The sequence below is a fragment of the Topomyia yanbarensis genome, chromosome 2, assembly GCF_030247195.1.
Source record: "Topomyia yanbarensis strain Yona2022 chromosome 2, ASM3024719v1, whole genome shotgun sequence".
NCBI lineage: Eukaryota > Metazoa > Arthropoda > Insecta > Diptera > Culicidae > Topomyia > Topomyia yanbarensis.
The window spans coordinates 349,748,339-349,764,798 of NC_080671.1; the positions used below are offsets into that span (position 1 = coordinate 349,748,339).

General features: G+C 38.7%; 1 protein-coding gene across 1 annotated transcript; it reads right to left on the reverse strand.

Moving 5' to 3' along the window:
* Nucleotides 1-7,039: 7,039 nt before the first annotated feature.
* On the reverse strand, nt 7,040-9,616 carry LOC131684198 (leucine-rich repeat-containing G-protein coupled receptor 4-like). Its single transcript, XM_058966864.1, has 2 exons — nt 9,461-9,616; nt 7,040-9,401 (listed from the first exon to the last, which is right to left on the reverse strand). Exons 1-2 carry the CDS (start codon nt 9,472-9,474, stop codon nt 7,877-7,879), a joined length of 1,539 nt encoding a protein of 512 aa, XP_058822847.1. The 5' UTR covers nt 9,475-9,616; the 3' UTR covers nt 7,040-7,876.
* Nucleotides 9,617-16,460: the final 6,844 nt, after the last annotated feature.

Below are 16,460 nucleotides of genomic sequence, written 5' to 3' on the forward strand. Positions count from 1 at the left end.
TTAACGTAGCGAATTACATATGCTGTTACATGGACGACGCGTTTCCATGAGGAGAATCGATGGACGGGTACCACGGGGGGCTGTATCATACCATGAACTAGGAGATGCGGTCGAATTTCCTCGTTAGTAGTCATAGAATTAAATGGTAAGAACGGCCACTCTTCCACCGGTAGTTTTATGAACCATCTGCTTGTGCTAGAGAGGTCTGGGTGTCGTATCCATTTTGTACCCTCATCGGCAACATTTTCCTTGCCTGCGATCCACCGCCATTGGTGCATATCCGTCGAGTCGAGGATTTCACTTATCCGGAAAGCCACAAATTGTGAATAACGACGATGATCAGCGTGGATCCAGCATAAGACATCACGGGAATCAGACCAAAAGAAGCATTCAGATATAGAGTAAGAAAGTGCATCTTTTACTGTTTTGGCTAGTCTCGCTCCGAGAACGGCAGCTTGTAGCTCCAGTCGTGGGATAGAGACGAATTTCACAGGCGCCACTCTTGTTTTTGATACCACTAACGAGCATTCAACCCTTGAATTCTCTTCAAACCGGAGGTAGATCACTGCTGCATAACCGCTTTCGCTGGCGTCCACAAAGGTGTGAAGTTGGACTGTTCCATTGATTTTAATAACGTCACGATAACATCTTGGAATTCTCACGTTTTCAACTGTCGGAAGGACATCAAGCCACTGTTTCCATTTAGTGAACTGTTCATCGTAGATTTCATCATCCCATCCTACGCCCGACCGCCAAATCTCTTGGAGAAGGATTTTGAGGTACATAAGAAAGTTGGCTATCAGACCAAGTGGGTCGAAAATGGTCATCAACGTTCTAAGCACCTCGCGTTTCGTTGGACGACGTTCTCCTGTCAGCAATCGAGAGTCATGCCTTGGCGATGCCTTGTATGAAAACTCGTCCTCCTCCGTACACCACCATAATCCTAGAACCTTTTCTGTCGCGAGCTCAGTTCCAATGTTTAGGTTCATTCTAGCTTTGGGTTGTTCCTCCAGCGCTTTAACTACCCTCTTAGAGTTGGATATCCAGTTCCTCATCTCAAATCCACCTTGTGAGTGACCATATTTGACCTCTCGTGCTATTTTTATTGCTTCCTGCTCCGATTCGACACTGACCAACATGTCATCGACATAGTGTCTGTAAACGATGGCGTCAACAGCTTCTGGGTATAAACTTGAGTATCTCCGGGCGTTTTGATTTTTAATAAATTGCGCACTGCTTGGGGAACAGCAAGCGCCGAATGTCATAACCAGCATGATGTATACAGCTGGTTCAGGGTCGCCTTCTTCACGCCATAAAAAGCGCTGACAATGCTGATCCTCCTTTCTTATTAATATCTGGTGGAACATCTCACGGATATCGCCACATATACCCACTCGATGTTCCCTGAACTTCAGTAAGATTGACAATAACGAAGTCAGTTGATCGGGGCCTTTGAGGAGAACAGAGTTTAGAGATACTCCGAAAGCTGTAGCCGCTGCGTCCCAAACTATTCTCACCTTAGATGGTTTATTTGGGTTCACTACAGGAAAGGTAGGAAGATACCAGACCCTGCTGTGTTGCATACTTAATTCGGCTTCCGAAAGTTTCCGAGCGTATCCTTTTTGAATGTATTCAGTGATCTTGGACTGGAGATTTTCAGCAAGGTTGGGGTGTAGAGCCAAGCGTTTTTCAAGGCAGCGGAATCTGCGCTGCGCCATCGGAAAGCTATTAGGAAGGCGGATGTTATCATATTTCCACAGAAGTCCTAGCTCGTAGTGTTTGCCTCGACGCCTTGTAAGGGTGTTTAGGTTTCGGCGCGTTGCTCTTCTGCGGATATCAAAAACTTGTCAGGCTTGGTAATGCCAAGGCTCTCCAGAGAGAAATATTGTTTCACAGCTTCGTTCATAGATTGGTCAGCAATAGGATTACAGGAGCACATATGTAGACTATGGTGTTGGTAGTTATGTGACGGAGCTTGATCTCCACAGCTGCCGTATATTACCCAGCCAAGACATGTCTTTGCTGCTACAGGTTCATTAGGTTTGCCTTCCCGGCTTTGTTGCGGAAATCCTAAGGTGGTATTATCCAACCCAATCAGAATTCTTGGTTGGACATCTGTGTATGAATCTATCTGAAGCCCCTGCAAATGTGAATACTTCTTCTTTAACTCGTCGATGTTCATCGTTTGTCTCGGTAGCTTCAATGACTGGACAGTTTGAATGTTATTCATTGAGTACCATTTCGTTCCGCAGACTCCTGAAATATTCACAGACACTGCTCTCGAATCAGGCTCGTATCGGCGAGTATCCGCCGTCCACGTTAGACACAGTGGCTGTGGATATTGTTGTTACAATCTATTTTTCTAAGTGAAACAAAAAATAAAGAAATAACAGGTCATAAATTACAAATTAATTGACTTTTTCAAAAGTGTACGAATATGAAATTGTGCCATTTTGACACCAAGTAATGATTTTTTATGTGTAGTGTACGGAAACTTGCACACTTTAGATTACAAATGAAAAGAAAATGACAGTCGATGATTCAACTACCACATTTACAAAACAATTCCTATATTAAATAGCGCAAACATTTTTGAAACAATATTAAACATATACACACTAGAGATGTACGAATATGAGATTATGTCACTGTAACTCAAAATCTACTAGATGCGTTCAATAAAGATGACAGACACTGCTCTAACCAACGGCTTCAAGTAGGTAAGGTGATAGTAGAAACATGTCGAAAATAGGGTCATTATCCTCATCAAAACAAATGACAAGCCAACACTTCAGACGACACCAAGTAAACAGACTGAACAAAAGAATTGTCACATTTTGGATTACCAGAGCTTTTATCAATTTCGTTCCGAAATCCAGATTAATTCCACATTCACCGACTGCATACCAGAGATTATGTGCATCGTAGCGAAGTAATGAAAAAACCAAACGTTATTCTCATTTAGGCAAATGAGACCGATATGGGCACAGCAAGATCAAGTTTCATTTTTGTTTATTCGTACAGTTACAAAAATACCCTGACATAACACTTACCGAAGCAAAAGTCATAGAAAGCCTAACCATTAGGCGTTTCGCTGCATTGAATACCCCGTTCGACACTGCAATGTAAGTCAGTTCACTACAACGACACGGATTCATAGACAACGTACCTAGCTATAGGATAAATGAAACATTGCTTCAGCATAGAATCTTCAATGAAGCACCATGTACCTCAACCGCATTCGCACAATCGTTGATATCATTTTGATAAATTGCTACGCCCAGTTAAAGCTATTCCAGAACCGGTTCGGAATTTTGAATGGATTCAGTATAGATTACAGCTCAAATGCAACAACCGATTTCGACTCACTTTACAACAAATTAAAATTTAGTTGGCGCCGAATAGAAATACAAAGTAAAAAATGTCGCTTTACTCCGCAGTTGTTGCAAACGCCAAGCCGCATAGCGATGGTTAACAAAATCGGCGTGGAGATTAATTTCTTTAAATATTTCCTGCTAAGCCACGTTCCAAAAAATATTAAAAAATAAATTTCGTCATAAGAAAATGTCAAAATTCGCCTTTAGCGAATTAGTCCAAATATCACTTCTGGTACAACAATCGTTGAAATACGCTGAAGTCTCGTTCGGTGCGACTGTTTACGCGAGTTTTTATGTGGTCAGTTTTTTTTCATTTCGCATGAATCTATTATGCGGTTTATGTACATATGCCCACGCAAGTCAAGCTTTTCTAGGCATACGTCAGAACTTACCATTTTGAGGCAGCACGACGCTGGGAGTTTTTTGTATCTATATAAGGTCAATAAGTTGTGTAGCGTCGTAGATGTTTCTAAAAATAGCTTGAATAATAAATATTTTTTCCGAATTTGAACCCTAGAACGTTGCACTGGGGTACAAATGTACCCCACGTCTTCTTTGTAGCCGCGTGAAAACGAGAAATCGGCATTTACCGACCTTACATAATTCAATTTATATGTAGTTTGTTTTGCAGACGACTTAGTGATTATTGTTCGTGGGAAATATGAACAAGTAATCAGAGATAGATTGCAATATGCTCTCAATTTAACTATAGCGTGGTGCAAAAGTGAGGCGTTATACATATACCCTCATAAGATCACGGTTATTCCTTTTTAATTTAAAATACGTGACTTATATTTGGAAGGAACGAAGTTAGTCCTTTCACTGAAGGTAAAATATTTAGGAGTGATCATTGATAGTAAACTCAATTGGAACTCCCATGTTAATCAAATTAAAAGTAACGCTACTAGTTCCATATGGATAAGTAAAAAACATTTGGAAAAAATGGGGGATGAAACCTAAAATTATTTATTGGATCTATTTGGCTATAATAAGACCTAGAATAACATACGCGAGCTTAGTTTGGTGGTCGAAAACTAAAGTTAAGAACACACAGAATAAACTTCGTAGTACGCCCTCTAAAGCACTAGATGCGATGTTGAGTTTATTACTTTTACATTTATTTGTACAAATGGAAGCTGAGAAAAACGCACTGATGCTGAGAAGAACTAAGCAGTTCTCCGATGGAGACCTTAGGGGCCATCTCAGCATTCTAAAAGAGTTCGAAATCAATCCGTTGTTAAACCAAACTGACTGGGTGAATAGGAAATTCAACGTGTCAGAACCAAGTCGAACTGAATGGGACACAGGAGGACCCACTGTTAAACCAGGATCAATAGTTTTCTACACTGATGGATCTAAACTGAGCAACAAAGTTGGGGCTGCGGTTACTGGTCCTGGAGTAAACATGTCAATATCGATGGGTAAATGGCCAACTGTATTCCAAGCGGAAGTGCAAGCAATTATGCAAGCAATTATTGAACATACGAACATATGCATTGTCTCTGACAGTCAAACGGCCCTTAAAGCGTTGAAGTCAGTCACGTGTTCTTCTAAATTGGTTTGAAAATGCATTCAGTTGGCTAGAAATAGCACGGTGCATCTTTTCTGGGCACCTGGGCACTGCGGAATCGAAGGCAACGAAAAAGCAGACTTACTAGCAAGAAATGTTTCATTAACATTATTCCTAGGACCTGAACCATCAACTAGGACCTGAAGGATCAACTATAGATAACATTTGGAGAAATACTACTACCGCCCGACAAGATTTATTTCACCAAATAAAATTATAACTCAGCGACTGCTTAGTATATCTAAAAAAGATTTAAGTACTTTCAGTGGTATAGTAACAGTGCATTGCCCGAGTAAATATCACCTTAAGCAGCTAGGCGCAGTAGAAGATGATACCTATCGCTTCTGTAACCTAGATAGGGAGACCTCAGACATTTAATGTGTAACTGTGTAGCATTTTTCCACAAAAGGAGCAAATTTTTCGATAAGGGAGTAATACAACCCTCAGATGTATGGACGACTGCGCCCGGTAAGATAATAAACTCTATACGTTCTATAAAACCTTACTGGGATCGTGCCTATAATCAGCAAGTGGGAATCACTCGAATTAATAGTGATACAACACCCTGATGTGGCATACAATAAAAGGGAGCCTGCCACAATAGATCAAAACACTGGTCGCAGTGGAATATGTACCCAACAAAGGAAAAAAAAATCTTGCTAATAGTGCACTTAACGCATGTCTTATATCCGACCTCACAACTCGCTGTCACAATCAATATCACTGTTGATAATATACACGATAAACGCGTCTATTGTACGGCATATTTTCCGCAGCGTCTTTTGATAATTTCAAAAGGGCTGTATCGTACTGTGGCAGAAATGGGCTTCTACTCAAAATCGACAGTGACACAAATACCTATCACATAACTTGGGGTAGTTCAGAGAGCGATTTGAGAGGCACTGACTGATGGAATACTCACTCAGTTCAAATCTTTATATACTCAATATAGAAAATCTCCCAACATTTGCACGATCTAGCAAACAAGAGGTGTTAGATGTAACCCTTTGCTCCGACAGTATTACGCATGAATTAACAAACTGACTCGTATCGAACGAGTTCGAACCGCCGTTATCTGATCATAAATACATCATATCTGATCATTTCAACTTATCACTAGATATCGTCTTATATCGTTATCCCAAATCTACGAAATAGCTTGGCGGCTGGATTTTACAGGTATTTTCTACGGCTGAATCTAAAATGGACGTGGATGCCGCCATGAATAAAGCAACTGACTCATGACTCATAATAGAAGCATGCCAAAAAGCTTGTTCGATTCGAGATATGCACTCCATAGTGGAATCCCGAAGTTATAGGGATACTCTTCTGACAAAGATGAAATGGTCAACTGCTTTTTGGACAAACACTTTCAAGGCTGTACGGCTGTACCACTGACGACTGCCTCTTAGTTTTTTCAGGCAGTTCTGATTCTTGGATATTTGCTCCGTATAACTTTCCGGGAAATAAAGATGAACTCCGAACTTGCCAACCATTGGCGTAGCTTACAAACTTGCGCTGCAACAAAAACGTTTCTGCCGGATGTGAATCCGAAAATGTTGAAGAATTTATTGTACTTTTAACAACAATAGCAATATTCTAGTCAGAGTACTGACTGCACATTGCAAACTCAATTATCACTGGGTTACTAAGCAGCGTGCTGAATGTTATTCGTGTGGCCTTTGTGAATCCGAATACGGAATTTTATATCACCTTGCAGTAATGCAATCACGTATCCGGATTTTGGTTCACGCTACATAGACGAATCTATCTACAGAGAGCTAAAATTCAAGGGTGTTTCCGTTCCTAACCCAGTGGGGTAAAGAGTTATAGACAGTATCAATAGGGTTCATATCTACCGGTTTACCGAATCAGTCGGAACTTCTCAATTATCATCTGCATCTCTGAAATCGTTATATTTTTACAAGTAAAAACATAGCCAAACAAGTGGATAAAAGTTATACGAAATTTGATGGACCAATTGTAGGGAATGCATTGCAATGAATGATGCAGGTGGAATTTCCAAAGAATGAGATAAAAAATTTGTTCATTCGGGTTTCTTAGAAGCTAAATATTTTCAAAGAAAGCAAAATAGTAATAAATGAGATTTATTCAGGATTCTTTAAAAGTTATAACATTTGGATAACGTTTAAGGTCCTATGAAAGCCACTATAATCACAGAAAACAGACGACCATCTCGAGAGCGTTTAAATTGTGTAAAAATTGATGGTCTATTCAAGGGTAAGTGGTATACTTGCCACCAAGTACTAAATTGATAACTGATAGAGATTTTAAACTGGCCGCCATAATACATGAGGTTTGCATGTACTGGTATGGCAGCGCTAGTTATTTAACGAATATTCGATCAAATTTTTACACAAGTGGGTTATACATGTAATGCTTATTTGTTCAAACATGAAAGTCTGTCCTCTGTGCTCCAATTACAACAATGATTATTATTACTCATAATGTCCGTTTTCCCTTCTTCTATTTTGTTCATATTTACATCATAAGCGATGAATCAAAGAAAAAAATCGAATTCATCATCAATGATCGGATTACATTCGAAATCTTCAGGCCCATCGACGTAGGCTAGCATTTATTGCGCCTACACCCACAAAAACGCAGCATATTATTTCTGTATTTCATCTACTACCCCGCGAGCGATCCCGCATTTGTGACAACATAAACATCGTTATCAGTCCAATGAACAAACTTTTCGCTTCTTTTGCCTGTCGGCCGCCGATCGCATGTTTTCTTTTTACGCCACATTTATCACCATTACGTACAAGTTGGAACTGCTTTCAGTGCAATTGGTAGTTTCCGCAGTTCGCACACTTCAAATGTCACTTTACCTAGAGATGTATAATTTGCATTCAACAGAACAATGACTCAGTTATCGACCGAAGCCGACGTCACTTTATTTTCTTCAACCATTCAAATCACAGCTCACTAAACTTTCATGCGAAATCGACGATCGGCGACCTCGATCCTTGAACAGATCCCGATAATAGGGGCTATCGACAAACACTTTGGCCATCAGCCCGCAAACGATCAGCACCAAAAACACGATCACCACGTATTCGGCAGTCTTATCGCTGCCAGAGCCGAAGCCGCCTTCCGCCGATTCGTCCTGCTCTTCACTGGTTCCGCTGAAATTACGCACTATTTTCAGCGGGCACACGGACTCCTCGAACAGATAGTCGTTTTTAATGTACGGCTTTATGTCATGCTTTTTCAAATCCTCAATCGCTACCGACAGTGATGATTCATTCCACGGCAGGTCGTAGATTCCGAGGGTTTTCAAATTCGGGAAGTTTCGCTTGATCGATTCGATTGACATGTTTGCAATCGGATTGCCACTAATCATCAAACGCTCCAGCAAACGCTGCGAAGTAAGATTCTCGAAATCGATCTTTTTGATGTTGTTGTACGATATGTCCAGGAAGCGTAACTTCCGTAGATCGTGCAGGGTGGTATATTCTATGGTGATGTTGGTGCACTCGACGTTCAGCGCCGTCAGCTGTTTCATTCCTAGAAAGTCGAAACGTCGCTGCAGTATGTTGAAGGAAATGTCTAGCGTGCGTAGAGTCTCCGAGCACTTCCGAAGATCGCCGAAGCCGTGAATGTAGTTGTGCGCAAGATATAATTTTTCAATTGAACAATTGCCACCGATCGTAACGGATTCAATCGCGTTGAAAGAAGCGTGAAGTTCGGTACAATTGCCGTTGATATGCAGGCTCGTTAAGTTGTTGTACTTTAAGTTGACTTTCTTTACGGAGATTTCGCTCCAAGCGAGTTCTATAAGCTGATTGTATGACGCATCTAAAAACGCCAACGAATGAACTCCGTCCGGTGGAAACCAGCTGTCGAAACTCAGCAAAATCAGGTGGTTGTGATTCAAATCCAATGTTTTCAGGTTTTTCAGTCGATGAAATACCCCACTAGGCAATCGCGTCAAATTGTTGTAGGACAAATTGAGCTCCTCCAAATCCACAAGAAACTCAAACGCATCATGCTTAATCTCAACTATCCTGTTATGATGACAAAGAAATTGTTTCAAATTTGGAGTCTTCGGGAACAAATGACTATCCAGGAAGGTAATGTTGGTCCCAGTGATCTCAATATGCTCCAGTTTGTGACAATCGATAAAACTGTTTGAGTCGATCTCCCGATAAAACAAACTATTCACCACCACGAAGCTCTCCAAATTCGGCAAGGATTCGAACATACGCGTTGGAATTCCTATGATCCGCTTGTTACTGATCGTTAGCTTTGTTATAAAACTCCAATTGAACTTGATGTCGGAGCTTTCGAATACATCATCAAAATCAATGTATTCACAATGAGGTGGCTTATCTCCTTCCTTACCAAAGCAAGCATCTACGAAATCATCGTTTCCGGTGCTTATCACCTGTCCGAAGATGGCCAAAATACCACAAACGATTATAATCCTACAAGAAAAGAAAATCCGTAATCCAATTTAAAAATCTAGAAAATCTGTGTAGCCTACCAAAGGGCACTCATGCCTTGATTTCCAAGTTGTTCTTATCGCAAACGTCGCAGTATCACTGAGACACTCTGGACGAGTCAGATTTGGAGACAGCTCGGATAAACTGCGCTTGAACAGACAGAGATGATCTCCATAAGTGTATGGATGTGGAATCACTAGTGAAACGGAACAGTTGATAATAATTGTATTATGACATTAGAGCAGGGACCGACCATTGGCAATGGAACACTTTCGTTCACCGAACGACCGGCACGTTGGCGTCGGTTGGCCACCAATCAAAGTGCGCATGTGTTCTGTACTTAAGGTCTTAATTGAAGATGATTGATCCGCCGCTGCTTCAACAATGTCCGCGGACGATGCCGGTAACGGGCACGATGGGAATTAAAGCGTTACTACCGGGCTATTTGGAGATGTTTTCTTCCGAGATGATTGAGATACAAACGGCATGTGCAAAAAAGGGCACTGCGGGGATGACCTTGCTACCGAAGATGTGAACTTTCACTTTTGCGTGCAGAATTTGCTGAAGGAAATCATCCATTGTCCACTAAATTTCAAAATCTCAATCAGAAGGATTTCAGATTTTCAGACTAGAGTCACTTAAATATTGATATATTTAAAAAAGGAGCATATGTAAAGCCTAATGCATTTCTATGGCTGTATTTGGCTTTTTGTCAAACTCGACTCCACCAAAATGAAAACTGGTGAGTTGACCCGAAATTTTAATTGCTAGTAATTAGTGATGTCAACATTCCAGTTAAACTGGATTCTACCAGAATTTTTTACACAATCCAGCCATCCAGAAAAATGTGTGAGTATTCCAGCCTGTTTCAAATATTGTCCAGTTTTATCCAGTTTTTTCTAAGACTGAAAGTGGAAACACATAGAATAACCATTCTTGATTGAAGAAATAAGCTTTAATTACTTGTGTAAATGTTTGAACGAATATTCGTTAAAAAAACCAGCTTATCCTAATTAGAAGCATAAAAATGGCGGACATTTTGAAATCTATATATGATCAGCTTTCAATTCAATCCTACTCACCTACTAAACCCAGGGCTGTAGAGAAGAATTAAGGGCCCGGGGGTGCAGCATAATGGCCGTCTCCATCATTGTAGATTTTTTGAACACAGAAACGGTTAAACTCGAAATCTATTGACAAGCACGTAGCCAGAAAAAAGTTTCGGGAGGGGCACAAACAATACCAAAAAATACCAGTTTTTAAAACATAGAGTAAAGTGGGGCAAAAGTGCGCACCTAACAGTTTTCGTAAAATATTGGTAGAAAAGCACTAGAAAATCGGCCTGATTACAAATTAATACTCTCATCATCACACATCTTCCAAATGTAATACTAGATATCTCTTGCTTTTGCTTGTAATCCGAGAAATAATTATTTTCTTATGAATACTCAAATGCGCACTTTTGCCCCATGGTCGGGGCAAGAGTGCGCATCCCAAGTAACCATAATCATTAAGCCATTGCACTATATTGGCTATATATTTGAACTAATGTTGCATTGAAACTCCATTACAGCATTAACAATGCAATGAAGGTCTATATTAGCATCAATAATGCATAATTGCACAGCTGACATATAGCATTATCGCTTGATCTATATGCGTATATAAAGCTGATATAACGCGTACAATGTACGCCGTACATGCTTCAAGGATCTTTAAAGCATGTAAGCTGTACAAGTGCATTTACTGCCATTAGAGAGCAAATAAAAAGCCGATATAATGCTATTGTAATACTGTGGGTTTATTTGTTATGCTCTTCTTGAAGATTATATTCGGCATATTTCATTTCAATCGAACATGTGCAATATAGTCTAGGGAGCAAACGCAGCGCACTTACCGTGAAGGACGAGGCAAGGTACCTCAGTTCGAGACTGACTAAAGGTAATTTTCGTAAAACATTCATACTATGTGAGAACGAAAACCCATTAATGATATTCATTAAAATGAATTAGAAGAGAGACAATTACGGTTTTAAACAGAACATCTTATTTTAATTTTTTCCCTTCTTGCTTATCATACCGAAAGGAAATATAATAAATGGTTTCAAAACCATGGCGGACAATGACAGCCAACTAAAACTTTTTAATAGCATTAATATTACCAATATAAGGCTTTCAAAATTGTCATTTGTGCGCTGGTGCTATATAATAGCATTAGTACTGCAGAAACGAGCTGTCAATCTCTGCACAGTAATAGCACTATATTTCGCCTTTTCTGGCATAGTATCAGCATTATATCAGTATTTAGGGCTTCATGGCTCTTTAAGACAGCTTTATATGTGGATCTAAAGCAGATATTAGGCTACGTTATAATGCTTATTGGTTACTTGGGATAGCACGGGGCAAAAGTGCGTACTGATTAAATAGCCGATTTATTACCGCCCATAAATTAAACTAATCAATTTTAGGATATCCATCCCCTCTTACTCTTCTTTCATAACTAAAAAGTTCCCCTCCCTCTGCCTCGGTTGATGTTGTTCAGTTCTCCATTATGTTGAAAAAACTTGGATGTTTCATCTTTTAGACAATGTCATTCATGATCAAACTGTCACCCCTCGTAACATCATTATTTGCCATAGTTGGGTGGATCACTACAAGAATTCTTGCGAATATGCTATTTATATTGGAAATACATCTTTATTTACATATTCATAGTTTTTTGTTTCTTTTTAAATTACTCTGAGCTTTCGGGACTCTATATTTTCCCTTGGAACCAGTTATGCTGATCCTTTTGTTCCTAAACCGCTCATGTCAGTCGTAATTTGACCGGTGAGCTCGCAGTTATTGAAGATGCTGGTCCCTTCTTTAAATCACGGAAGAATTAGTTCAATTTTTATATACAAAACTTCAATTGCGTCTTTTTATTGAGGCGGATATGCTATGCGCACTTTTACCCCACGGTCAGTTTTTAACTTATTAAATTGTTACGAAAATTACTGAATTTTTTTCATCAAATCAAATATATCTCGCTAAGAACCATATGTTGAAGATTTTTAGGGTACTGTAGTTTTATAGATCCTGATTTATTCAAACAGCCAATTTAGATTCCCAAAATTCAAAAAATTCATCAAAACAGCGAAAAATGGTCCTTCCCCCTTAATTTCAAGCCACTATATTCAAACCTTTCATGCTTATATGTGCGATTAGTTGACCTAATGATATACTAAATCCATACAGAGTTGCCAGGTTCTAGCGCTTGTGTGATTCTAATAGTCGTAAGCTCAAACGCGTACTAACTATTTTTAAACCGGACTAACTTTTAAACCGGCCTAAACTATTTGGTAAGCTTTAACCAAACGATGCTGTCATTTATATGGCTACGTTCTGATCTGCGATATACGACAATGTTAAAAAACAATAAATTCGTGTTAAATAAAATGAGTGAATTAGACAACATGGAGACATTGTTTTTCATTCCGATATTTTCTTGCAGTAAAATAGCTTTTCTTCGTCATATGTCTCGTTCCAGAGCGTGTGTCAACATGTAACCGATATGTTTCTGAACTTAGAACTTTAACTTGGTGGATAGTTTATAGCTGGCCGATGAATTTCACAAGTTAGGAATAAATAGCAATTATAAATAAAGGTTAGATCACACTCTGCGAATTAAAATTGTACACGTTTTTTCCAGCGAAGCTTAAATAAAAAGTAAACAAAGGTCAAACAAAAAATTAAACTTCGACAGAATGATCATTTTAAATTCACAAGTGTTATATTTCATATTCGTATTGTTTGCACTGTGACAGACGGAGAATATATTTCTATAATGCATCAATGCAGATTAGAACGATTTTATTTGCTAACAAAATGTCTACGATTTTATAAAAAAAACAATAAGTACATTAAAACAGAAATGAAAGTTTTGAGCATCCTAGTAATATATTGATATATATTGATCACCGTTGCGTTCGCAATCAATTTTAAAATATTATATAACTCTTCGATGAGCAAGTGGAATCAAGCGTGTAGAGAGAAGAAAAGAAGAGAGAAATCAAAAATACAGGTAAATATAGTTCGACGGTGCTTGTCTTTCCTACCTGATAAAACTCAATGAGGTATATATAGGTGTGGCAGAACACACAGATTGCTAGTGTTGGCGACCAAAAATATGTAAACAATCCAGAAGCACAACGACGTCATAGCGGTCGCACGATTCAATGAGAGCGGAACGACCGCTATGACGAAAGCAAGTCGATTTATACTGTGATCACTCACACCACTAATGTAAGATTCATCTTACGAATACCAAAGTGCCATCTTCGCCAGACCTGTTTATACGACATTGGATAAAACTGGCTTATTTACATTTATCCAGAAGAAAGCCGAAGAGAGGATTGAAAATAATGAAGTATGCGCAAGAGGAGCATGACATATTCTTGTCGCCTTCCGGTAACATGATGCTGCCATTTGCATTACTGCGTTCTGATCGGCAATACACGGCAAAGTTAAAAACCGTACAATGAGGTTAATTGAAAATTCACTGGGAAGTACACAAGCCCCCCTCCTCTTCTTTTCATTTTCTGACTACGTCTATGTTATTCAGCAATTCATTCTGAACATTTCATTCAAAGGCACCAAGTCTCTGCGATGACTAAATTCTCATTTATTTAAGTTTTAAATGTCGATGTCGGTGGTGCACTGGCAGTGTTGGAAAAAATAATGAATTTTGCATCTGCATTTGGATTGAACCATAAGTTTTAAAATCGTAATAAATATTTTTTTAAAAACTCGTAGCTAGTTACCGTCTTCGAAAAAGTTGTTAACCAAGGTTTAAACTATAGTTTTATAAAGCTGGTTTTTCATATTGAGTGAAATAGCTACCTATATTAACGTAAATGCAAAATAATTGATTTCCCCATATAAAATCCCATCCAAACTTAAAACGCAATGCGCAAACCCGGGAAGCAACCGACCGCTCCCAAATTTTGCACAAGCATTTGGGACCACAAAAGGAACTCAAAAAGTGCTCTGCCCGCTAGTTTAAATCATTTTGAAGTTTTCCCATACCACCGCGAGCCACTCTAATGGTCATTGATAGAACATAATTCATCATCATGTTTTACCGCCGACGCCGGCAAAAGAGACTTCACAAATCCTAGAACGATCTTACGATCATTCTTTTCCACTTCTGTTAGCATCAAGCCGATCATGTCCATATGAGCCAGCCTAGTCCTAGTTTTCCGTTCTAAGTTTAGAACTGATTCACTCTAGAATACCTATCCGTCTCTGAACTTCATTTTCTTTCGATTCTCTTAGTCTTAAATTTGTCGAAAATAACCAACAAAGTCGATAGGGGAGACTGAGGAGACTTGATCCCCGGGGAGACTTGATCCCCGGGGAGACTTGATCCCATCATTGTAACTCAAAGGCGGATCAGAATACATTAATCGAATATACTAGAAAGTTGCGCAGTTTTATCTAAACATAAGTTTCTTTAACACAAAAAAATAAATTGGACATGTGTTACCGAATTTTTATCGATTCAAAGAAAAAAATGTCGGTAGAACTGAAGAAGATTTATTTTCTAAATTTTCAAACTTTTATACAATTGATAAAGTCACCCACTACATACTATATTTTTGCATACAGAATTACAGGAGAATGTCAATTATATGAATACGTTATGATTGAGCAGATTTTTTTGTTCAACTATACTTGTACAAAAGTTTGCTGAAATAGATGCTATGGGTTCACTTGATCCCTTCAAATTTGTGGAGATTTGATCCCCTTCGCCATGCTTCATACACAACTGAAAATAACCAAATTCACACCAGAACAATTGAAGTCATTGTTGCCATAAAATAACAAAAAAATACTGTCAAAAATGAACGCTTCATCGTACAGAAACTTAACTGTAATTGTTTACTACAGTATACGTAGCAACCATGCATCCCACATTTGACGTTCCTCAACCATAATAACGACATTGCACAGAGATTTGGGGAATTTGTAAAAAAAATCTTGTGAGAGATGCGTAATATGTAGTAACAAAAATAGTAATATGTAATCACAAAAATTTAATCAATACCACAATACATTTATAACATTGAATGGAGTTAGGTACCTATTTTTGTCCTATTAGGGAGGGTACCACATTATTTCATTATTAATTTTATTATTTCAGCTTCTTTGCTTTGTTATTAGGATCCATTTTTTATTTCGATTATAGACGTTTTTGCCTTAAGGTCATTCGCCTCTTATTAAGAGCCAATATAATAACAAAATTGTCTTGAGAATGGTGAAAATCTTCTGTTTGAGCGTAGCAAAAACTCTAATCGAGTACCCCAATTATCGCAACACCATTTGAGCCAATGCGTTGAGCAAAGATGGCAGACGCTGCTCTAACCAAAGGTTTCAGAGGGGTAGGATGATAATAGAAAAAGGGTAAAAATAGGCTTATTACCCTACATACTTTTTTAAACACGTTTTCAAAAAATAATCAAGTGTCCCCAAATTAGGGATCGAGTCTCCACTAATCAAAGAATTTTCCAGTTTTTTGTTGTTTTCCAAAAATGCTCATAGTTCATGTCCAGTATAATATATCCATGGAATTTTTTTATGATTATCAGTCAACCCTAGAAACAATATAAAACTACAAAAAATATATAGTTTTTGTATCATTCCACGGAGTAGGATTGAAAAATAAAAAAGGGGATCAAGTCTCCTCAGTCTCCCCTACAGTGAATAAGTACGCAGAACAATTAAACAAGATTAAATTAAAAATAAACATGTTTTGAGAGACCTTTAGAAGAATCAACCATATTTCACCGAATTACGGAAATACTCGAAGTATTTCTCGTTTCCTGTGGAAAATAAAACATGTGGGTAACCCCATTTTGGACGCTAGCTATTCAATTATAATAAGGGAGATTGAGAAGACTTGTTCCCCGGGGAGACTTGTTCCCCGGGAAGACGTGTTCCCATCATCGTAACTCAAAGGCGGATCAGAAAACAATAATCGAATATACTAGAAAGTTGCGTA